General features: G+C 41.0%; 1 protein-coding gene across 2 annotated transcripts in view; it reads right to left on the reverse strand.

Moving 5' to 3' along the window:
- TTC28 (tetratricopeptide repeat domain 28) overlaps positions 1-24,525 on the reverse strand; it is a 100,150-nt gene extending 75,625 nt beyond the window's left edge. The window contains exons 1-2 of one of the 2 annotated variants that reach the window (XM_085075707.1): positions 24,241-24,525; positions 18,909-19,187 (exon numbers count right to left, since the gene is read on the reverse strand). In XM_085075707.1, coding sequence (XP_084931833.1) covers positions 18,909-19,187; positions 24,241-24,324 — 363 coding nt within the window. In that variant the 5' untranslated portion in view covers positions 24,325-24,525. The remainder of the gene's footprint in view (positions 1-18,908; positions 19,188-24,240) is intronic. The other variant, XM_085075708.1, reaches the window with a different exon arrangement.
- Positions 24,526-25,203: the final 678 nt, after the last annotated feature.

Here is a 25,203-nt window from a genome sequence, read left to right on the forward strand (position 1 = left end):
CTAATTATGACTTGCCCCTCCTTTTTTCCATAGGAAGCACAATTACTGCTGCTATGGAGACAAGTGTAATTCAGGCAAGATGTGGGTCAAAGCAATACTTGGGAGGCAAAGACTCCCAGGAAAGTACCCTTTTTGCTATCTGTCCTTTCCTGGAGAATGGTCTTCTCCCAGTCTTCCCTTGCCAACTTCCATCACCATCTGCTGCCTCAGGTAAGAAAGAGCCAAATAAATCACCCATAACTAACAGCTGAAACTTCTCACCAGGAGAGCTGCTCTAAGAAAAATATTGTGTTCACTTATCAGCCTAAGCTTTAAAAAGGTTTGTGAAGTGCAAACAGCTAGGAAGGACATAAAGGAATAATTCAAAGGCACCACTCACAAAAAATAGAGGTGGGAGAGAAGGGCAAACTGTGCTAAGTAATTTCATGTAAGAGATGCAGCAAGCTGCCTAGGGAGATGAATTGTCCCATTTACCATGAGCTCCAAGAAGCAAAGTCAAATGGTGCTAAGTGGTGGTAGTTCTCCCTCAAGAGAGTCTGCCCATCAGAAATCCACAGTATTTATTGAAAAAATATAAAAAACTGTTTTAACAATTAGCTCTTCTGGAGCTCACAGGTTAGCAGGGAGTGAGTTAGAGTTTGGTGACATACCCTGCACATTAAATTTGTCCTGTTTTTCAGGGTACAGAACATACTTTCCAAATTTAAAGAAATCATAGAAGCATACGCAAAGTTTTTTAAAAATTCTTTTTTAGCTTCATCTGAAAGGGCTACACAATAAAACTATTGTATTATAAAGGATCTGTTTTGTCTATTCAAAATTTCCCTTCCACACAGTGGAAATGTAAGTACATCACACAAGATATCCTTCTCCCAAGCCCTGAGATTCTCAACAGAAGATCCCATAACAGTCAGAAACAGCACTTAAAACTCTCTAAGGAGTCTTCTCTTACTGACTTAGAATGATAGGCAGTTCACCTGCTGAACTTTCTTGTAAAATGTGTACCAGGAATTTTGCTTGTGTCTGTTCACATTTTCAGTCAGGGCTGTATGAATAAGAGATGTGACACAATTTCTCCATATGCAGCACCATTTCTTCCCAAAGCACGGCATGCTGGATCTCACAGCTGCCCTTTTCACTGCTGCAGCAGTAAGAGAACAGCAGAAAGAAATAAACTGAACTCCTCTACAATGACAAAGTGTCTACAGACAGCCAACAAGCCCTCAAAACCAGAATCAGATAAACCTTCTGCAGAAAGATAGATGTTCAAAGAGCAGCTCTTTCTGTAGGCTACAGTTAATCTGAAAAATACCTTGCCACTGCCATGTCAGAGATAACCATTTCAAAAGCAGGGAACAATCTTAAGGTGCTGTAAAACTCTACAGCATCACTGAAATCATTGGAGCAGAGACAAATTGGCCTCTCTGAGGAGTCACATCTAAGATTCTTAGAATAGTTCCATTAGAAGGGACCTAAAACTATCATCTAGTACAGTTTGCCAAGAAGAAGCATCTCCAGATGGAGGTTTAACTTACACTGATCTCATCACTGACACCACTGTCAGCCCAAGTCTATTCCCAAACTGCCCACAGAGAGCAAACCCACCAAATCCCATGGGCTGCAGCACACCCCCAACTCTCAGGGAGCCCATTCTCTCCAAAAAGGAGCATCTCTACAAGACAAGCACACACATATGTAGCCTAGTACAATTCAGCACTACAATGAAGAGTTTCTGATGCAGTTTTAGTTAGCTTCACTACTTCAGACAGTAAAATCAGGAGAGCTCATCAAAACAAGAACTTGAGACCCTGTCAGTGACCAAGGCAACCTCAGTTAGCTTTGTCCTACAACAGTGAAGCCAGCACACTGCTACACCACACAACACTTAGTCTGAACCTGACTTCAGTGGCATCTTTCTGCATAAAGTCGTGAGAGCATTTAAGAATAACTAGGACAGCTGTTGGCTCCAACCTAAAAATAAGGAAGAACACATCTGCTTCATTTACCTTCACGTGCTCAAACATCCAGCACTGAATGAGCATAAGGCTTAGAGTTGTACTAAAATTATTCTATATAGAGAAACAGAAGGAGCCAACCATGCAGCAGTTTCCATTCGTGCCTGACAGGAAAGGTGAGGGGTGAGCTATTTGATAGAACCAAAAGTAAAAAAAATATTCAATCTGCACTTACAAGAAAGTGTTTACTGATGACAGAAGATTGATTTCAAATACTTTTTTGACAGTTATGTAAATGGAAGCATACCCCATCATCTATTTTTGCAATCAGCATCTTTTCTTACTAAAGTTTTATTATAAAAGGTGACCCCACAGCCGACCCAAAAGCACAAACACAGTCTTGAAGAGTCACCTATACTCATTTCACCTTTCTTTTACTCCAGCACAGATTTTGCCATTTAAAAAACTGAGATTATCAGCAGATACCTTAGAAACAGAGCCTTTTTGCACAGGCACAGGGCAAACAGGAAAGAATAACATTATCTGCTTCCCCAGAATGTCTCTGCTGACATGTCTGGAGCTCTCAGAACAAGGACTCTGGTGTCCTCCACAGAACCCAATGCCCAAGCCCCACTGTGCAGCACAGAAAACACAATTAGAACTGAAATGTAATTAAGTAATTTTAGCTGGAAAAAAGACTGTGGTAAGTATCTGTAACCTGATACACAGTAGCTCTGACAGCAGGTTCTGAATGCGTGTCAGAAATATTAAAACAGCAAGTGTGGGAAGGAATTACTTGAATGGTATAAGCAAAAATAAGAAAGGGGAAGAATTAACTAAAGGTTTCTCAAATTATTAAGATCTAGGAGAAATGGAAAATACTCTACAGTCTTGAATTTCATTGCTACACATGATGCCTTTTTTATATGCTGCATGTACAAGCAATGACAGACAAAAGAGAGACAAATTAGTTTGATATATTCTCTCTGCCTGGGCACAGACTTTCACTGTTCAACATGACATCGTAGCAGGCTGTCAGAAATGCACTGACTGTCAGGTTTCCACATTGCTACCCAACCACCATTCTACAAGCATCAGAGTTTAGGTAAAATGCTGCCAAATAAGCTCATATTTACACTTCAAAGAAGTGTACTGCTATCCTTCTCCTCCTAACTAAGCTGTGTAAAGGCTTAGGCCTAACAACCATGACTTCAATGTCCTAAAACTGAAACCATTTTACAATTATTTATTCCAAATAATTCCAGGTGCAATAAAAATCAGTAAATTTAAAAAAAATAAATTTAGGAGTTCTTGTTGCTAGCCTCAACTGAGATGCTACAAGAACCCCATATCAGATAGACAAGTTGATTAAATCAGTCATTTATATTGCTGGGTGTTTTGATCATTCTAACAGAACAGACAAAATCTGAGAACATACCTCTTGTAGATCCATCTTCTACAACACATAGAAGATAGCAAATGGAGCATCTTGTTTATGAGGAAGGAAACTCCTGATGCCACTTGTTGAAAGTTTCTGCCTTGGAGTCTGAAGTCTGGGAGCAGTTATCACACCTATCCAAGCACAGGGACACTCACAGTGAGGCTGTGCTATTCCTTATTAAAACGGCACAGAACACAATTTGCCTCCTGAGTTTTCCAGCTGGAGAATCACCATCACATGCTGCAGACTTGGTCTCACTGCCAGCACTAGTCCTGACCAGCACAGCAGAAATTCCTGAGCATCCCAGACAGGAGGAACCAGATCCCTGCTGTGGTACAGTCTCTGAGCTCAGCACGATTTCTACTCAACAAGTGTAAAATATGAACCTTCTAGCAACCCACAGATCTCACATTCCTCTGAGGCAACCATCAGAGTACCCTTAAGCAGATCCCTCAGAACAGCACAGTTCCAAAGATTCCAGAGAGGCAATTTACCTGTGTGACTACTACAGGAGACTTCTTTCTAGTCTTGTACACAGACCAGCTAGTTTATAATGCTATTAGTTAGCAATGATCCTTTTAGCAGTAAAAATCATCAGTAAACATAAAAGGTTTATAAAACAGAAAAAATATCTCAGGCTTGAAACATTGTCCCATTTGGATACAGAATTCCTGACTTTCTGTAGGCGTTCTCCTGTTGCTGCCTTCCAGCATCTCCCCTCCTCCCTTTAATTAGAGCCTGTGCAAAAGGAGGGAGAAGCAAAGCTGTATTTAACTCTCTGTACACCAATGACCAAATAACGCATTCTGTATTGAACACAAATATTTCCAGTTGACCTCAAAATCTAGGGGGAAAAAAATCTAGAAAAAAATACGTTTTTTCACCCTGAAATACAGAAAAACTTAAACCCACCTTTGATTTTATTGCATGTGAAGCACTGTTGGGTAAGAGATTCAAATAATTCCTGAAGGCCAGTTAATCTGTGGAGAGAGCTGTGCATCAGTAAAGAGAGCAATGTCTGGCACCAGAGCCTCTGCTGGAATGTGGAGCCATTCTTAATAGGAAGTACAAGTGGAAACTGGAGTTAATAGATTCTTTTGATTCTCCTCTGCTGCAAATAATTCCTATGAAGAAGCCCTCAGTATGTTTTCTGGATAAAATAGGAACCTCTCCGAGCTCATCTCAGAAAAACACTGGGAAAGGCATTCTACATGGACTGCTCCCGAGAGCAGAACTTGGGCTCCAGGACTGAGAAACCCCACAGAGCACATTTGTGCTCAGCACACAGTGTGGCTGAGCCCAGCCTCAGCCCAGGACATTTCTCAGCATCTCTATAAAGATGGTTTTTCCATTTTTCCAAGCGCGTTCCAGCACGCACATCTGGCAGCGCTGCCGCGCGAACAACAGTTCCTGGCTCTCCGTGCATGTGTTCTGCATCCAATGACATCATGCACTCCTCAGCTTGCCAAAGCGCAGCCTCTACTGTACAGACCACCAAAACAGAGCCCCAGCATCCCTGTGGGGAACGGGGCTAACTTCCAGCTCCAAAAGTTTTCCCCTTGCAAAACCTTGTTCAGTGTTTCATCTGCTGTGCTGCGCTCTCTCCTGCTCACGCCCATTACTCGAAAACAGTTTTCAAATCATTCCTGAATTGCTTATATTCCATCCTGCCCGTAAAGATCTTCTCTTTGCACAAGGCTGTAACCACTCAGTTACTTCTGAGCAGAACAACCCTTTTTGCTTTTATTCACAGTGGGTTTTTAACTCTTTAACAACCTGAAAACTGGGAAATCTGTATTTCCCAAAGAAACCTGTGTTTGTTTTTCTTTGCTACGGGTAATAGTAGGCGGCACTGTACAGATTGATTGTTCTCTGGAGATGAGATTAACGTCTCATTTTGTGTGATACTCATTACTTAACGCTGCCTCAGCAGCAAGGAAGCTCTCTGGTTTATTTAAGAAAATACATTCTACATTGTAGGGCAAATAAGAAGAGAAAGAATTCTATTATCTGAAAAATGTTCACGTTCAAAATCTTTCAAAACCTTTTAAAGAAAGGCAGACAAATGCCAAAAACAAAGGTCCATGGCCTTCACACTCATTGGTGATGTGGAAAGCCTTGGAGTCAAGAACTGCTGCAGGATTGCAGGATTAGACCCTGGAATTTACCAAAACTGTCTTTTTGCTCCATCTCTTTTTATCAATCCCAAACCAGTCAGCCAGAAGGAAACAGAAACACAGATACTGCAATTGGTAACAAAGTCACAATGAGAGATAAAGCTGAAAGACTTCCCTGCAATAATTTATCCAGCAGAGGTGAAATACAAGCTTTCCAGGTCTGATTCCACTCAAATAAGGCTTAATTGTCAAAAGATGGAGAAAAATTGCAACACATTGAGATTTCAAAATGAAAATTTCAGTTTTCTTCTCATGCGAAGGAGTCTCATGCAAAAGAGCCAAGTCACTCATCAGGCAAGGGTCACTCAGAGGTTATCCACAGAAACAGGACAAAGCCAGAAGCTAGGTCTATCACAAATTAACAGGCACATTGGCTCGAGGCAGAGGCAGCCCATAAATCCATTTCTCCCAAGACAGCACTTGCATTTCCAGATAAAGTGATTCCACTGAAATCTCCTTTGCTTGCCACCAGAGCATTTCCAGATATCAGTCTAATGTTCCAGAACAGAAAAATGAGGGCATTTGCATGCTTTTAAGTCACTGCACTCACAAATGAAAAAGCAATTTTTTCCTACTGCCTACCCCCTGACTGAAGGTTCCCAAGCCCAACTGCTGTGTTTGGCACCAGGTAACTGCACTCAGTAATTGTGGCTACTGCCACTTGCTTCAGGGCACTCCTGGAAAGGTCACTGTAGAGACCCAGCTGATGCACTTGAGTTCATTTGCATCCACAATTTAAAAATAATGATTATTGTATCACTTTTGCCAGTGACGACCAGTTTTTAACAAAGTAATTTGCTCTATATTAATGAAGATTAAAACATGATATATACACATAACTATATAGTGTTTCCCAGACTGAAATGTAGATGTTTTGTTTATACTACCACTCCCATTGGAAAAATCTAAGATTAATTAATTGCCATATATGATACTCCAGGGATTATGCATTTTCCTTTTTACTTTCATTAGGGAAATACATGATACAAAGAGAATCCCAATTGTAGATAAAGTAAAAGAGCTTAAAAATACCAGATTGAAAAGACACTGAAACAAGGAAGAGTCAACCAGGCACTCCTAGTCTGACCGTTATGGTGTTGTTTGTTTTAACTCAGGAAGTTCTGAATATTTCTAGTCCTTCCTCACTTGTAACAGCAATGCAAGGAAATCTATGTTACTGAATTTCAGTTCTGTATCTCTTTTCAGGGCAAGTCATTCCTGAGAGAGTCTTTATAGAAGCTTTAAAGGAAAGTTATCCTGTGATCACAGAGATGGAGCACTAATGAGTTTAATTAGAATGCAGTGCATCAACCCTAGATTGAGACATAGTCCAACATGATTGATTACCCTGTTGGAATGGCTACAGCAGAATAGAGGGGCCTATCAAGGCTATCCTCTAATAGCTCTGTGCACCCACCTTCTCCACCTGCCTGAAGAGGTGTTCTCCTTTCCTGCACACTTGGCTACCACTGTGACAGCTGTGGGTGGCGCCAGTACCAGCTCAATAGATGATCATCTTAATTCATCATCTTTTCTATTAGCAATTACCCTTGCTCATTTAAAAATCAAGGTCAGTTTTATTCAGCATATTTATCTTTTGGAAAAGGCCGACGTTGTTTCAGAAAAATGTCAAAGCATGAGTTATTCAGCATCAACTACTATTTAGTTATGTAAAAAATGGAATCTTCTTACTTCCCAGCTAAGGTTATAATCACGTCCAATCAAACTAACTCAAAATTATCTCAATTAATCCTTTGAAATGCACCAGCTAGTTCCCCAGTTCACACAGTTATAGCTGTATCCAAAAAATAGAGTTGAAAACGTATTTATTTGATTTTTAGTTTTCAGAACATCTTGAGAAGACATTTGACTACAAAGATAACTGAAGCCTATTTGGAAAGCAGACTGCAGGTAAACCTAGAGCAGCTTAAAGTTTACTGGCATTATCTTGAAAGCTGTCACTTTCTGTAGCTCTAAGATACCCCCAAAGAGAGTTTAGCCATGAAATATGAGGCACCTGAACACCATGTGCTCCTCAAACATTACTGTCAGCAAACTGCATAAGGAAGGAACAGGTCTCAGCACATATCTGTCCAGTCAGGCACCAAAATTAAATTTTTTCAGTTATAAAATCTCCTCCATATCTTGTTGTTCCATAAACTGTACACCTCCTAGAGATGCACATTTGCTTTTGGAAGTGTATGTTTCGACTTGATGGTCTTTAAAAGCCCCATCCCACTCAAGCCCTTTAATGTGAATTTCACATTTCAATAAGCAGAATATGGACTTGAAGTTCCCAAAGGATTGAGTCTTGCATTGGTATGAAGAACAGAAATGCCACAATAGTCTTTCAAGGCACTGAACGTGCCTGTGACACGTGGCAGAGGCCTCCTCAGTGGCTCCTGACCTTGCTGTGTGCGTGGCACAGGCACTGCTGGGATGCAAATTGTGCTCACACAGTCTGTTATTTCTGATATCAGCATTTCTGTGCCACTTATGATTCTTGGCTGGGAGAGACGTGAGGCCCTGGCAGAGGCTGCCAGAGAAGCTGTGGCTGCCCCATCCTTGGAAGTGTCCAAGGCCAGGTTGGACGGGACTTGGAACAACCTGGGATAGTGGAAGGTGTCCCTGACCAGGTCAGGGGTTGGGAACAAAATGGCTTTAAATTCCCTTCCAAACCAAACCATCCTGTGATTCTAGGAAAAGTACTACTAAACCCTAATATGTCTCTCAGCAGCTGCCAAAAAGCTGCAAGCCATACCAGCCCCGTTTCAGCTCTTCCATTTGTAACACTTCTAATGAGCAGATGGTTAATTTTTGTGAGCAGGGAATAAAAAACAAAACAACTTTTGTTGGTGCAAGTGTCTGGGGGTCCTTTATGTTATAAAAACCAGTTCTTCTGGACATCTGCTTGAATTTTTGACTGCAAATTTAGCCTTCTCTTTATTACTAGACAAATATTCATATCCTCCATTTGTTTTCAGGTAAAATAAAAACCTGCCAGATATTGTTCAAGTTTTCTTTAGATATTTAGAAGTTGGGAAATATTTCAAGAGTAAAAAGATTTTATTGTGCCTGTTTCCTGTGTATTCCCAGCAATAACATTTTCGTACTTTCATATCACAAATAGTATGTGTTTCTCTTTATTATTGCCACCTTACTAAAAAACAGTGGATTAAGTTCCCACACAACTGTGAGTACCTCACCTTCTGAGCCAGTTCCTCAAATACAGTCTCAGGCTGAACCTGAAGGCTACACAATATTAAAATTGAGAATATTTGAACAATGCTACTGTTCACTTCAGAGGCCAAGGGACTGGGGAAACCCCAAAGTAAGGGAAATAACTAGGTAATAAACTTTCTTTATGCTGTATTGTTAGGATTTTGGGGGGCTGTAGCAATATAGAGATTCACAGAAGTACTTAAATCATAAACACTACCTTCTTTACCATGATAGAAAGTAAAAAATTCAATTAAATGTACACAAAAGCCCTTCAGAGGCATCAGCATTTGAAAGACCAGTGAGCTCATTACATTTACCTACCTGGCAAAACTGATTTCAACTCAGATTAACAGAATGGAGAGTCGTAGATCTACTACATTTAAGTTGCTTCTTTCTGTTCTACAGTGTGATTTCATGAAACATGAATTCAGAGAAGCTACCATAAATTTTTAATTAGTGAAATACAGATGGTTATTTTCATACAAATTTTTAATTTTCCTGTTTTTACTAAGCACCAACCAAAACCAACACAATGTGCACCGTATTTACAAATACATAAAAATATTTATAGTTCCAGATATGATTTATCACTGTACTTAACAGTACTGAGCACTCTAAATTACAAACAATAAAAATTACATTTCTGTGATTTTTTTCTTTTTTGTCTAGTATAAACACAACTTTGTGTGGGGACACAGAAGAAAAAAGAACAAAAGCATTTAGTATTTGGGAGGAGAAATTGTATGAGAGCATGAGAGACAATGGATGTGTCTGAGCCAGGAGTGAGTTGCTGGTTTGGATCATTAACTAAGAGCTCGATGCTCACTGCTGCTCCCTCTGCAGACTCAGTATCCTCACTCAGTGCAGCCCAAGTGTGAGATCAAGCAGAACAAATGTGGGATGGCGCAAAACCATACAGGCAACTGATTTCTTTTTTATTCATTGGAACACTAATTTAGGCTCTTTAAAAAGCTACATTTACTATACACACTCCTCTCATTCACATTCCTTTTCTGCTGCATTCCCTATTCTGTTACAGCTTTCAGTAACTGTACCTTGCAATACCAAACATTTCCATCTGAGTTAAGTGCACATATTTTCTGCTTTAAGCCTAGGAGGGCTCACTGCTGTAGCTGTCCTTTCCCAAACAGTCACAGAAGCCATTATTTCTAGGCACACTTTCAGAGTGCAACAAAACCCAAGAAGCTGACATTTTTTATTTAGTACCCATGGGCTATAACCATGAAAAATTTACTCCCTGAAATACAGTTGCATGCATTTCCTATCCACCCTACTCATGATAAAAAGTAATTTCTTTGCACAGCCTGGTAACAATGGCAACTGAATGAGATGTATCACCATAAAATAAACATGAGCACATCGCACATCTGAATTCTCCGGAGTGAAACTACTAGTCTGTGTTCCCAGCGAAGATTTAAATGAGTAAGAGGCCTTGAAGCTTGACATGTATCACTAAAGGCGTGGGAGAGGATTCAGGGCAACTGTCATTAAAATTAATCACTATTAGTGATTACAAACCTCCAGTAACACTGTGGCTCACTGCAGGAGAGCTACCAGAGCCAAAACAAGATGTCTAAGCAATGAAAGCCAAAAGCTAATCAAGAAGCTTACAGATATTCCTGTATAATAACTGAGGGAGGCTAAAGGTTACACTTACAACAAAATCTGATTTTAGATTGTTTTCCAGTTCCTACTCATCTGGTAAAGGAAAAGCAAAGGAGAATCATTATTTTGTATTTTGGATCAATATAGACTGAATTATGATGCAAGAAAAAATAAAAATAAAATAAAAATAGGAAAATACGTCCAGAATTCCTATCCTGAGTTATTCCAAAAGTCCAAGAGAGTGAGGCCAGGACCCAGCCATGCTCTGCCCTACTCATGGGGGAGCTGTCCAGCAAACACAGAACTGAAGGTTACCATGGTAACAGAAATAAAGCCATGTTTCACCAGCTTTTTCACACATTTAGGAAAACAATGAAACTGAATTCTACTAGATGTTATTGTTCCATAGGACAAATGGGCTCAGAAAGTCAGTTCTTGAGGAGTCCACCAGTGATAATGAAGATATAACAGCTCAGGTGTAACCTCTAGGACAGGAAGCCCTCAAATCTCTGACAGCTGCCTGACACGTTTGCTAGGAAAAGAGTCCTCACAAATCCTGTTTCCTTAAACATGTCATACCTACCACAACAGCTTTTTGTGTTTTATTTGTGAAAGCCAAAAGCCTGCATGCAGATAGCCACAAGGAGTAAAATACAGACTACAACCCATAGCAAAAATTAAAATACAACCATACAAATACAAAATACAACCCCACAGCAAAAATTAAACCTCCTTTTTCCCCCTGAAAAAGGCTGGAAAATTATGCCTGTACTACCTATTTATTTAATGCAGTGTTTCAAGAAAGTTTCTTTCCACTTCCCATATGAGATGAGCTTCTATTAACAGAGTTTCCATTAAAGTACATTCTCCCTTTGTTAGCATCCAGAATATCTAGGGCTTGGTACACATCTTTGAAGAAGTTCATTAAAAATGAATCATAAAACCATGTATTTAACACTTGTCTAAATAAAAAATAAGTTTTCCACTAGGGAAAGTGAGCACTGTATGAGTTCTAACACAAGAAAAGCTAAAGGAATAGTTTTCAGTTACAGGCCTATCGAGCACATGGAACAGAAATTTGACTAAGACCCCTGAGGAGACTAACAAAAGCCATCAGATACACTGCCTGGGGAGATTAGTCTCAAACACTGGACACTATGAAAAATGCCTTTATTATATTTTTTTTGTATACATCAATATTCATATGATCTATTTTTCCTATGAGCTGACTCCTCAACTGTTTTAGAATGAAAAAGGAAATACAGGAATTTGCATACCACTGCCAACTTCTGGTAAAGTCATCAGAAATTACAAAAATAACTGCACTGAAGAGCATAAAAATTTTGTCTCTATGATAGACTTCTAACAACTTCTAGAGATATTCAGTTATTTGACTTCCAGGACAAGAACTTGACATTCCAGAGTGAAGGGAAGAAAGGAAGGGTTCATAACTAACTTAAATCCAGAAAATAAAATTGAAACTAGAGTTTATTCACTATATGAGAGAAATTACAGTATTGTTCAACCTTTCTTTTAAACTTCAGGGGTAAATTCTCTGTTAGTGGATAACAGCCAAACTATCAGTCATTTATTTCTGTTGTTCCATATAACACAAGGGGCTTTGTAATTTTTCCTTTGGAGCAAAAGAGAAATCATGTATGAAGATGCTGGTGGCAAAAGAGAAATGTCACCTGCTGTGTCCACAAATGGAGCAATGACTCAGAGAACAACAACTTTACAGAAATAAATATAATTGCCACAAATCTCTTCCCCATTTGCATTAGTTTGAACTGTGACCATGCTCTTGTCTCAGAAAATGCCTTTGCTTAATGCAGCAATTATCCCTGTGCTGCATTTCCTACTTGTACATGATCACAGACGCTTCTCATCTGACTTGGCTACAGGGAGAGAGATGGAGTGACCTGAACAAACCCCTGTTGGCACTATAAGGCCAGGAAGATGGAATGTTAAGCCCTGGATGTATTTTCAGCTGTCAGGGAGCTCTCAGCAAGGCCCCTGCTAATTGGTTGGGTTTTCTTGCCCTTGGCACAGTGCAGAACACTGTGTAAATGGTATCCTTGAGTGCTTCCTACTGACTTGCTAGTCAAGGCAATTTCCTGCTTTCCCCATTTTTAGTATTTTCTCCTGTCTACTTGTTCTCACAAACCCTCCATTTAATTTAATTTCCTCAGAGACTGGTTGAGGTTACACGTCTGTGATGAGGATCCAGTGTTGTCCAGAAATGCCATGATGTATCAGCCTGAATACCCAAACAAAAAATGCAGGTTTGTAAGAGCATTCTTGGCTGTTACAGAAAATCCAGGTCCAGCATCCTTGAATCCCCTCAAATCCCCTCCTGTTCTTTACTGTCACTCAGCCACCAATGATGAGCAGCTCTCAAAGGAGAGGAGGGCAGGATGCTCTCCTTACAGTCCATAACCTGTCAGGTACTCTGCCTTGTGCTGCTGAAATTCTAGTCCTTGGCCAACCAGAACTACAGCATAAATTCAGAGAGCCAGGATGAATCCAGGATGGCAAACCCTAACAAAAACAGGACTGTTTGCTGCAGAACAATTCCAAAAACATCTGAGACACAGTTGCTGCTGATTTGATTAACCAAAACAGCGAATAATGTAATTGTAGCAAAAGGAAAAATAAATGGGAATAAGAAGCTTACAGACACTAGGCTAACGAAATTAGAGCAAGCAATTAAAATGCGAAGAAACCCAAATGTGTACAGATAACGTGAGTGTAAAGCAAACCACTCCAGAAAGCACAGCTCAGAACAGCTGCTCTCCTTCCACTGCTGAGCATCAGTGACACTGTAGCCTCAGGATCTGCCAGCACTGCCAGCCATTCCTGCCTGATGTCAAACACACACAAAGGGCAGCAGGAACAGCACAGACTGTGGAAACAAATTAAGGAAATTCCACTTAAAAGTATCTAAAACATGTGAATATCTGCATACAGCTGAAATGAGCTCCAAGTCCCTGCTGAAGCCCCAAGCACAGAGCGCCCTCTCATGTGCTTCACTCATTTCTCCACACATCACTCCAGTACTCCACAATTCCACAATTTCTGAATGAGTCACCACTATAATATTACCAAAGAAGTTAATCTCCAAGATGAGGAAACTCAATCCTTGTATGCTGAGCAAAAACAAGCAATATATATCTAATTCTTAAAAATAACAGAATTGAAGAAATAAACCACTGAAGAATTAAAAACTGAGCAGAAAAATCATCTGACAACTAACTCCTCAAGTTTTGGGTAGGTGAGAAAAAGAGGTAACAACACATGCTAAGGTTTTAGCCTAAAACTATGGGGTACAAAATCCAGCACTGTGTAAATAAATGAAGACAGTCCAAATGCCTCAAAATGCTATCTAGTGGTAATGTGCTTGAATCTCAATGAGCAGGTAACAAGACACTTTTTCTTAACTATCACCCTTGCAGATCAAACCTCCCTTCTGCATTTCAGAATTACTTCTGCATTTGTGCTTTGGATATTAGATATATGAGGAACAAAAACCACTATATCATTTCTGCATAGTAATATAATCAGTTCCAATGGCAAGAAAACTGTGGAGTAAAAAACTAGCACCTTCCAGGAAAGAAATTTACAGCACACCATTTAGTCTAAGTAGAATAATTGCAGTTAAATCCATAAAAGAAAAATTTAAGTTGCTTTATTCCATATACAAAAGGGTTCCAGAAAACAAAGGAAGGAATAATGAAACCCTACAGTAAATGCTTGGAAAATTTCTGTTGATTTGTTGCATGCTGAGACTCAAGTACCTCTGTAAGGTTTTCCAATTCTAAGGCAGTAAGCAATTTATTAGAAAGGAGCAATTTTCCCTGTGTATTTGTCTAAGTCAGACAACATTACATCTGAATTTTTTTTTCTAGGATGACATAACTATGGTCATAACTATGACATATATCCACTGTGTCCCTGTCCCATGCTCTCATGTTGCACTGCTACTGCTCAGTAATTTTAAGAATTTAGGGAAAGGGGAACTTATCCACACAACAGCTTTCCCCCAGCAATGCCATAATAATCACTTCTAATGCAGAGAATACATCTCCAGTGAACCTGACTGTTGGGAAAAACATTAACTCCACAAAGCTGTCAAAGTATTACATTATGCTCATTATTTAAATATCTAACTGGGAAAAAAAAAAGGGGGGGAAGGGAGCAGAAAACTTTTTGGTGAGGGTGGTCAAACACAGGAACATGTTGGGCAGAGACACTGTGGAGTCTCCATCTGTGGAGATATTCCAAACCTGACTAGACAATGTCATGGACAACCTGCTCCAGCTGACCCTGCCTTCAGCACAATACCATCTCCAGGGGTCCCAGCCAACTTCAATTATGCTGTGATTTCGTGAGACAAAAAGACAGAAAGAAATGCACAAATCTCACGATAACATAACACAGCAAGTTCTAGCAAAGTCAAAAAAGTCTATTCAATGGTTTTATGTCTGAAAAACTGGAATGCAGCTTTCTGCAAATTAAAGACAGATTTTAAGCTGAAGGACAGGACTGGAAAGTTCCTTGCTCATCAAATTAAAAACAAGAGGTCTATTCATGAAAAAAGTTGTGTGGTCAAGTCAGATTCTTTGCTTGTAAGTTTTACATGTGACTGAGGGTCAGCGCTCTGCTTGTAATTCATTGAGAAACTCTGAGGTCGTTAGGGATTGCTAGAGCATGTGAAGGTGGGTTTATAAAGATGGGCAAGCAGTCAGAAGTGCAAGTGTCCCTTTTGCCTGTAGAAGTCCTGCTCACATGACTGACAGCTGGAGTCATTTAGCAAAATATCAGTGAAAGCTATTCTGCCAAATTCCCCTGCAGTGAAGTGACAACACCTAAATGCCTCCTGCATTGCAAACACCCAAAGGCTTCACAGCTCACAATTCCCCTTTCTTTCTGTTCTTTCATATTTCTTCTCCACTACAAATACAAAACCACATTTTTTAATTGAGACAATGAATTTTAAATTAAGAGAGACAAAGACCATAAGAGAAACTCGTGCCTGATGAAAAGTGCTGTAATTCTTTCTAGTCACTTACAGATTACACATATGCACAGGGCATTAATTCCTTTTGCATCAACTACATTCTCCAGACTATTCAACTTTTCTCTGAAAGGTGTTTCAGCTCTAAAAAAGCTGGTCCTGCTTTAAGAAATAACATTTTTCCCGGCCTGGCGGCTTGAACAGTTGCAATAATCAGAGAATTACTGAACCCAGATCTTCAAATCCATTTGCCAACTTGGCCCCTCTCATTCAGCAACCCACTGTGCTTTTCAGGGAACACTGCTCCTCAAACAGCAGTCCCTGGGGCTTCAAACAGCACAGTGTCACTAAATGGTACAGTCAGCATCCTTCTACTCCCACAAGACAAAGAAATCAAATAAAATCAAGGTACCCCTCAGAGTGCTGAAAACATCCATCTTTGTGATTCTTGTTTTCATTTATCTTGGCCTGTGAATGTTCCTATTAGCCAAATGTATTCAAGTCTGACAAAGTCATTTCATCTCCTGTTAATGAACAACTTTTCTGTTGAGAGATTAAGAGAATAAATCAATGCCAAAACCCAGTTAATTGTTCAGCAGCAGTAGGCTGTTTGTACCTTTTGTTAGCTGTCACAACACTGAGCCAGCACTCAGCTGGTAGTGAAACCTACATTTTAGCACAGAATTAGGTCCAAATTTAAACCATTTAAGCCACAGCATATTTTTCCTATAATGTGAGGATTTAAAAATATCTCAAAATCAACAAGAACTAAGGAAACACCATTCAGGTGTCAGAGTCAAATAATATATATCCCTCCATTTTCATGTACCATGCCTAAGGCTGCACAGCTGTGAAGAGAAATAGAATAAAAATTTTCTACAGCATGATCAACAGCAAAACAAAGAAAACTGTTCAGTGGGAAATCAAAGAACAAAATGAGCCTGATCTGATTTGCCTCTTGGATATTTCCAAAATGCAGTTTAATTCCAGAAATATTCTGTTATCTTTGCCTTTCTCAGTGCTTTGTAAACAAAATATTTTTCAAATAGCAGAACTCACAAGCCAGCCCTCTCAGACAAACCCTACAAACAGGTTTATGTGCTGTTGTAATAAACATGTTTCAGCCACACACAGTAAATTATTAATTATTATCAGTTATTAATAATTATTATTGTTAATGTAATTAATTATGTGAATTAATGCTTTAAAGAAAGATTTTGGGGTGGGGATGTGAAGAGCATGACTTTCAGCCACAGCTTGTACTGAACTGATGTTAACAAGTGCAATGTGGAGTGGAAGCAAAAAAGTAAGAATTATCAAGCTACACACCCAAGAAATGTAGTTTGTATCGAAAGGAGGAAAAGAAATACGGAAATTTACATTTAGTAGTTCAAATCTCAAAAAACCTGCATTCAAATTTATTTTCAACTTCCTAAGTGAAAGGAAGTCAGGTTCTGTATTTAAAACTCAGGCCTTTCAAACCAAATACCAGTTGTCCCTACTAAGCTCCCTCTTCTGGCTAATTAATAAACTCACTTAGACTTTGCATGCAGAAGTTTCAGTCTTTCCAGTTCTGTTCTATCAATATCTTTTTTTTAATTGGTAAATAAATTTTGATACCGAAATATACAACTTAAGTTTTCAACTTCAGACAGAACTCTCCTGTTGTCTCACACTGAGAAGTTACACACACACACATAAGGAAATAAACATACATAAACATTTTGTATCACAGAGAAAGATATCCTTTACACATTGATCAAATAAAACAAGAACAGATGCTATGTCATCACAGCAACAGCATTTAAGTCTTCCAGTACTTTTTCCACCAATGAGGCTCAAAAGGTTCTGCAGAAGTGATTCCTGATCTTTTGTCAGGAATAAACAAAGAAATAGACTTTGCTCAAAGTCAGGTGGACATTTAATAGCAGAACTAGAATTGAAACACAGTTACTTCATGTTTTTAAACTCACTGATACAGACTACCTGAAAAAAAAATCTCATTTTTTTATTAGTAAGAATGTTTTGGGCTTTTTTTAACATTTCACCTTAGTACTGCATCAATACATAGTCTATTTTTTCTGTATTTAACTGACTGTTAGTAATGCCTTCATTTAACACAGATAGCCTATTTAAGCTCATAAATCTTTTTCATCTTATCTTCTATTTTGATCCACAAGTCTTTTCCACTGATCATTTCAAAGGTAGTTATACTTCTGTGACTAGTATTTTGAAAGTGTTCTTTATGAAACGTTCTCACAACTTTTCATCTAAATCAGCTCTCTATCAGCCTTCTCAGAACCAGGATACAAAACTGAGCACAGGCACCCTGGCTTTTACACTCCTTAGCTCCCTGCAGTCAACCAACCTGGATAGCAAGAGTTTAATGACAGTAATGAAATTTTCTTCTTATAAATGGACTACTTCATACAAAATCTTTTATGACATTCAGTGATACAAACCAGTTAATGACCAAAGAAAAGCCCACCAAAAAAAACCCCACCCAACAACAACTCAAATTGGAAGTTTATAAATCATCTCTCTGACAAAGCAGGAATTTCTTTTAATGTGGACTAATTCAAGTCTTAAGAAAGCACATCAAAAAGCTATTCTAGAAGCTAATAACTGCAAATCAAAATAGAAGACTTAGAGTTATCTGCTTTGAAATAAAAGAAAATTTAACTTCAGCAGTTTGGAGCCCAGCTGGTGAAGAGCATCACACTTGTTACCTGCTCTAATTTCTGGGGAGAGGAACCTGGGTGATGAGTCTGCTCTTTAGCTAAAGTGGCTCATAAGGATGTGGGAGGGATTGACAGGAGAAATGCAATCTGGAGCAGATGCTGTTAAAATCAATTAGCATGTAAAGGGCTGGCCCTGGACTAGCCAAGGCGAGGCAGCTACTGGAGCAATCAATGGCAGCTGGTGGGAAGTAAGCCCAGAAGGAAGAGGCAACCATTTACTCTCTACAAATGTTTCCTTAGATAGTCAGGTCTTACTGAGAATGCCAAGATACATATTTCTTCAAATGTTTATCCAAAATATACTACACACAAACACTCTTTGAACACTATTTTGGAAATCCTTATCTCTCTAATATACTAATAAGAATCTCTGTGCTACCTCTCAGTTTTGGAACCACATGTTCCTGGATGCTGATGAATGCTGACTACATTAAACATTAAAACAGATGTCTGGTCTTCACAACCCAGACACCATGCTGTGTTAAAACAGTAAAATAGTAGCATACTCCCATTGGGGAACACTATGCTTACACAGAAAACTGTTTAATACCCAACAGGTAATTCAAGTCAAACAACTTTTAAACAGAAAATATATTATTATCTAGAGCTTTCAGCAAAACCAGACTTAAGTACAGAAATATATGCACTTGTTTATACTGGGTGTTACATATGTAAAGAATTATCCCACAGGAGTCACTCCTTCCCCAGAAGACAAATCCACTTCCTTACCTTCGGCCATTTGGGATTCAGAAGTCGTGCTTTGATGGCATCATCCAACGCCTTGTCATACTGGTGGATTTTCATGTAGGCTGCAGAACGGTTGCTGTAGAGAATGCAGTTCTGAGGATCAACCCCCAGGGCCTCATTGTACAGCACGATTGCAGTGTGGAAATCACCATCATGGCAAGCCTGGTTGCTCTGGCGAACCTTCTCAACAAATTCGGCTTTGCTCAACATGGGACTGTCAGGACTTTTTCTTCTGAAAGATTTTGATCCACAGAAGGAAAGCTGGGAGGGAGAAAGGAAGAAATTGTATGTTAGGGTTAAGCAATGCTACTCGAGAAAATAAAAGAAAAATCAAACCATTAGAAACTGTACAGCAGAAATTAAAGCCACCAGCATCACTGCATAAGAAATCATGAATTCAGAATCAGATTTTTAAAAAAGTAAATTGTTTATATATTTAATCTCTTTTTGAGGGTACAGAAAGAGTCTTGCAAAACATATCATTCTCTATGAATGATGTCTTCTAGACACAAGAGCAGATGCAATCTGTTTACATATGCTGCACTCCCCACACTCAGAAGTTTTTCTCCTCAGCCATGCTGTTTGACTCTACAGCACTAAGCAGAGTTGCCAGGTAAAGAACAGGTGGCAGCTGTGAACATGAAGATGATGCTGGTACATCTGAAGTTTGATATGCAGATCACACAGAAGGACATGCATACACAGACAATGGAAACAATGTCTAAAATCTCTCACTGCAACCTCTGCTTACAAACCTCTACATCCAGCTACATGCAGCTGCAAATTGTTCATAATTGGAAAGGGAGGGATGAGTCTCCAGAACCACACACTCTAATGTAAGTAAGTGGGACACAGAATTTATCTGAACAACAGAACACTCATCCTTGGCAGAGCCATCCTCCCAGATTGACAACTTCAGGTAATACAAAATAACAAAGAAATAATGACTTAAGCCCTCTAATTATAAATACATTATTTAAAGTGAGCTGTAGAAAGGCCTAGTTCAATTGATTCTGCTACACCCTTTCTCCTTATTTAACTTCCCACATTGCACATTTTCCTCAACCAGTCCGTTGTAGTCAGTAACTGTTTCTGTCATGCAAACCCTACTCTGTCCCAAGGATACTCAAGAACTCAGCAAGAACATCTTAGTCCAACTCTGATCACAAGGCAGTTGGGAACTGTGCAGTAATAATATTTGGCAACAGGCAACACAATACATATGGTAACATACAAAGTACTTGAAAATATTCATTAAAGGTTTAGACTGCTATAATTAAGATTGGTGTCATATAGTTTTAGTCCTGCAGACTGAAAAAGTTTAAGAATATCACATATTGTTACCACAACACAACAACCACAGGGCTTAAATACATTACCAGAGCCAGCTGGGGCATATTTTTAAAGGTGGAAAGGGAAGCAAGCTGCAAACTGACATCCTGTCACAAGGATCAATTGGTCTATAGTTTGCATTTCTTTTCTTCCTTAAGTCAAATAACAACAATAGAAAAGCATCACATTAGAAACTACTGATTTCTTATCTTTCTTATTATATCCATTCTTTTCTGACAGTGTTTGTGAATTTGGTGTTTGCCCAAACTTTTTCTAAAAAAAAGTTCTTCTCTATTGAAGGAGACTCCATGCTTTACCCAGGCAACCTCCTCACACTGCTTGAGGATTTTCATCATTAAGATATTCTTCCTAATATCCAAATCTCCTTTGGAGATCAGTAAATGTACTGTTTCTTATCCTGTAGCAGACTGAACTGAACCAAAAACTTTTTTCCTTTCATCTTTGTAGTTGCTTTTTCCATAGAATTCTTGCTAATGTTAGAGCTGAACACATTGCTTTGTGCAAGCAGTGCAATAACTCACACATCTGTGAGCATCTGACAATAAACTTCATCACACAGACAGTTTATTGTGACCTGAGGGCAAGAACTGAGTATGAAGATTTTGCAGGTACTACATGAGCACATGTTCAAACACAAAGATGAGGAAACCCTGAGAAAGGTAATTAGTCACAAGAAGGCAGGGAGGTACTGCAGGAAACGGGGCTGGTGAGTACCCTGGTGCCAGGGGCAGCAATTTCTTCATGTGTCTTTAAAGGTGGCTGCTGTCTCCCTCTCAGTGTATTTCCTGGTCACTGACCTGCACCAGGGACAATGAAAAATACCAAATGTTGTGTATTTCCCACGCTTGTATCACATTCAGAGCCAATGACTGCAGCTTCCACTGCAGTACCACAGCAGTGAATTCAGAGCGAATGACAGCAGTCCTGCAAGCAGTACCACAACTAGCCATGAACTTAAGTTATTCAGAAGATAAACATTTCAAGAAATAGATTCCTCACCAGCTGTGGCCATAACTGCCTGCAGCAGGAGGCCTGGCCTGGTGCAGTGACACAGCCAGCCCCACCCTGGAGAGCTCAGTGCCGTGGGCAGCAGTGGCATCTCAACCACCCCCTCTGCCTGACCACTGGAGCTGCTTGCCCAGGACCACCAAGAGCCACTGAGCCCTCAGCAGTGGGGCCTCTGCAGGGGCAAAAGGCACCCAGCAAAACCTCCAGGAGCACCAGTGAGACAAGTCCAACAACAGCTGTCTTTTCTGGCAGTTTATTGTGCACAAACAAATGAACACACAAAGCTGTTAATGATCCTTCCAGAATCATACTGTGAGTCTGTAACAACAAGGAGAATCCATGAGGAGACATCCTCTCGCTCCAAGTGAAGTGGTTTCTGCCTCTAATACCCTGTGACGCTGAATAATCTCATGAAAAAAAAAGGAAACTATGATGGTAATTTGTGGAATATGTTACTATTTAATTCCTGCTATCATGAGAACTACGTAAGGCAGTAAAACATCATGAGGTAAAAGAAGAAACCATAGAACAGTAAAACTGAGTCACTCTGGCACTCAAACCACAAATAAAAAAAGATTATGATTATGGTACCAACACACAAAAAGTACACATTAAAAAGTCATCCCCACTTTCCAGTCACCACTGCTCTTCTCCTGCTAATATAGTGGAAGGTGAGGGCAATGCACATACTTAGGCTGTCTAATATTTTGTTATAGAAGATGCTTGCATGTACTAAACCAATGCAAGAAGAAGTTTCTTACTGCAACACGTTCTAAATGTTCTAATGAAGTGCAGAAGAGGATCTAGTGAGAAAGTCTGAGTTAGAAACTCATGTATTTTTAATAAAGTAGAAGATGGCATGAAGTTTTCAGCCTTACTTCTCCAAACCAGTGTTAGACAGCTGAAAGCAGTTCCTACTACAGAGGTCACATTAGACAGAAGCGCTACAATTTTCAAAATAGATAAGAGTGGTGTGTAGAATTTTTATGTTTTAAGTTCTCTAAATAGCTCAAGATATTTATTGAAGCATCAGAAAGAAGGGAAAAAACAGAAAGAGGCAAGCAGAAAAATTGGCATTCCTAATGGATTCTGAAAAGAAAGAGTGACAGTAACTTATGCTAAATACAAGTTTCCAAAATCAGCTTAAATCCGTAACTGAACTTCCCTTACTATGAAACCTTCTATACAACTTCTTGTATTTTAATCTGTAAAATAGTTTTATGTTTTCTCTCCATATTCTGGGGTATTACTGTTTTTCTGTAACAGAAATTGGCTTCAACGAGAGTCCAAGAATAAGTAAAGCACTGAAATCTGTCCTCCCAGCAGCCAGCACTTCAGCCAGGCTGTACCACACTCCTGAACAGATATGAAGCTTTGCCAAAACACATGCAAACTTCCCCAAACAGAGCAGAATTTTAACAGAAATAGTGTGGAAAGAAATGAAAGGCCACCAAAACTGAAGGTTCAAGCTGCCACAGGATGATATGAATTTATCAACAGGAAGGAAACAGATTTTTTTCTTAACTGGAGCTTATACAAAATTTTCTATAGGAAATGTTTTTTCTAAAGAATTTTTTAGAAATGACAAGCAATTGTGAGCTTTCAGTACTGAGCTTGGAGAGATCTGCACTTGTGACAGCAGGTAAATCCACCCTAATTTAAGCTATGCTACATGTTGCTAAAAATTGTGATAACAGCTATGCAATCCATAATTAAATTTAAACAGTACTTTTTAGTTCATACATAATTTTAAAAAAGTATTTGTTAATAATAATTATATGTTATGTAATGTATAAAATTCATATAATGAATTTTATTTATATATATATAAAGAAACAGACCTTGCCCTCTGATCTGTCAGAGGGCCACAGGGAGACAGAGACAGCAACGAGGAAGTGATGAGCCAGTAAATTCATCAAAAGACAGGCAGAAACAGTAACCTCACTCGAGGAACACCTGTTAGGGCAGCATTCAAGGCACATCCACTCATCCATTTAGGAATTTATCCATTTGCCACATATGCATTTCAAAGAGCCCATTAAGGGTTCCATTAGCACCTGAAGAGCTCTGGTTTCACACCACAAGAAAGCACAGGAGAGGTGATATCTAAGATTGTGAAAACCTCCAAGAAGAGGGAAAGACACTAAAATGATGAACAGCTCCAAGAAAAGAGGAACAAGGACAGGAAGGCATAGGCATCCAGCTCTCTGGATTGCAACTCTCTGTTCACTGGCGACAAGCAGGGGCAGGCTGCTGACCGGGATAATACATCACTGATCGCCAATCGGTGTTCCACGGGCAGAGCCCCATCCGTGACATCTGCTGTCATCCCAGACGCACTGACTGAATCCAACCCCCAGGTTCAAAGTTCTGTCAGTAACAAAGCTCTTACAATCAAGTTCACAACTTTCTGTACCACCGAAGCAGGCTGAGGAGCTCTGCAGTGCTGCCAAGTACACCTGACACGCTTACCTTCGAAGTTGGCGGATTTTAACGAGGTTCGGGATTGTTTACGGGGGCGCCAGAGCAGCACAATGCCCATGCCGACATGCGAGCGCTGTACTCGCGAGGGTCCCGCTCCAGCTAGCGGCGGCCGAGCTCGTTCGGGGCACGGAGCACCGCTCCGGGACAGGCCCGGGACCCCCGCCCGGCCCGGGGCTCTCAGTGAGCGGGGTCGCTCCCGGCACCCCGAGGTACCCAGGGCGAAGGGAGCCGAGCCCTCGGCCTGGAGTTCCCGCAGCCCCGCCGGGGAGCTGCCCCACCGCCGCCCGGCCCCTCAGCGCGCCTCGGGCCACCGGGCCTGCGCCCCCACAGAGCTCCCTCCCGCCCCGCGCCGGGACAGCCGCCCGCCCGCGCCCCGCAACTTCCCTCCGCCGCCCGCCTCCGGCCCGGCCCGCCGGCTCCTTCCCGCCTCCCCGACCGCTGCAGCGCTGCCCGTCCGGCGTCAACTCACCCGGGGAGGCTCCGCGTCCTGCTCCCGCCGAGCCCGGCCCACCGCCACGGCCCCCGGCGGGGGCGGCGGCGCCTGTTGCTCCATCGCGCTCCTCCTCCTCCTTCTCCTTCGGGGGCCGGGGCCGCCGCCGCCCCCGCCAGGCCGATCCCGCTCCGGCCCCCGGCGCCACGTTCCGGGCCCGGCTGAGAGGGACCCGCAGTGCCCCGGCCCCGCCCCGGGGCTGGGCTCCGCCCGGACCCCCGGCACCCCCGCCCGACGGCGCCGGACGTCCTGCGGCCGCTAACGGGGCTCCCTCAGCCGGGGCTCCCTCAGCCGGGGCGGCAGCTGCTCGGCCGCACCTCTGCCGGGCTCCCTCCGGGCTGCTCCGCCGCCTCTCCGCCAACACGGAGGAGCTTCGTCCTCACGGAGGATAAAGCTCCACCGTCCCTCTGCCGCCACACGGGTGAGGGACCCTCGCCCAAAGGCAGCCTGAGCCCCAGAGTAAGTGCGGCCCACGCGGGACCGCAGGTGGTGATGTGGTCACTAATGACACTGCTCTGGCCAGGCACAGTGAGCCTCAGCGCTTTGGGTAACCGAGCTCTTCCAACTGCTGTGACCCATCCTGCCTCTTGCAAGCAAAATGGATTATGCTGGAGACTTGTGCTGAACGTGGTGAAGAAATAATTTCTTGTCTAAGTGGAAGTTGGATGCCACTTGACCTTAGTGAAACTTACTCTTCCATAGGAAAAAAAGTCTGAAACTTCAGAAAGCTTTCTGCAATCAAATGATGAAGACATGGCCAGAAGCCCAAAGGTTTGCCATCAAATGAGTGAAGACCAAATTTAGGACATCATTAGAAAGCAGGCAAAGGACCTGAGCAAAACAGTTACTGACTATCTAACAAGAAAGATGGAGGAATAAAATACAGAAGTTTTCTACTTCTATCTAAACACCAATTGCAGATAATTTACAGTGTAAGTAGGA

The sequence above is a fragment of the Lichenostomus cassidix genome, chromosome 15 (genome assembly GCF_008360975.1).
Source record: "Lichenostomus cassidix isolate B80296 chromosome 15, HeHo_3.0, whole genome shotgun sequence".
Lineage (NCBI taxonomy): Eukaryota > Metazoa > Chordata > Aves > Passeriformes > Meliphagidae > Lichenostomus > Lichenostomus cassidix.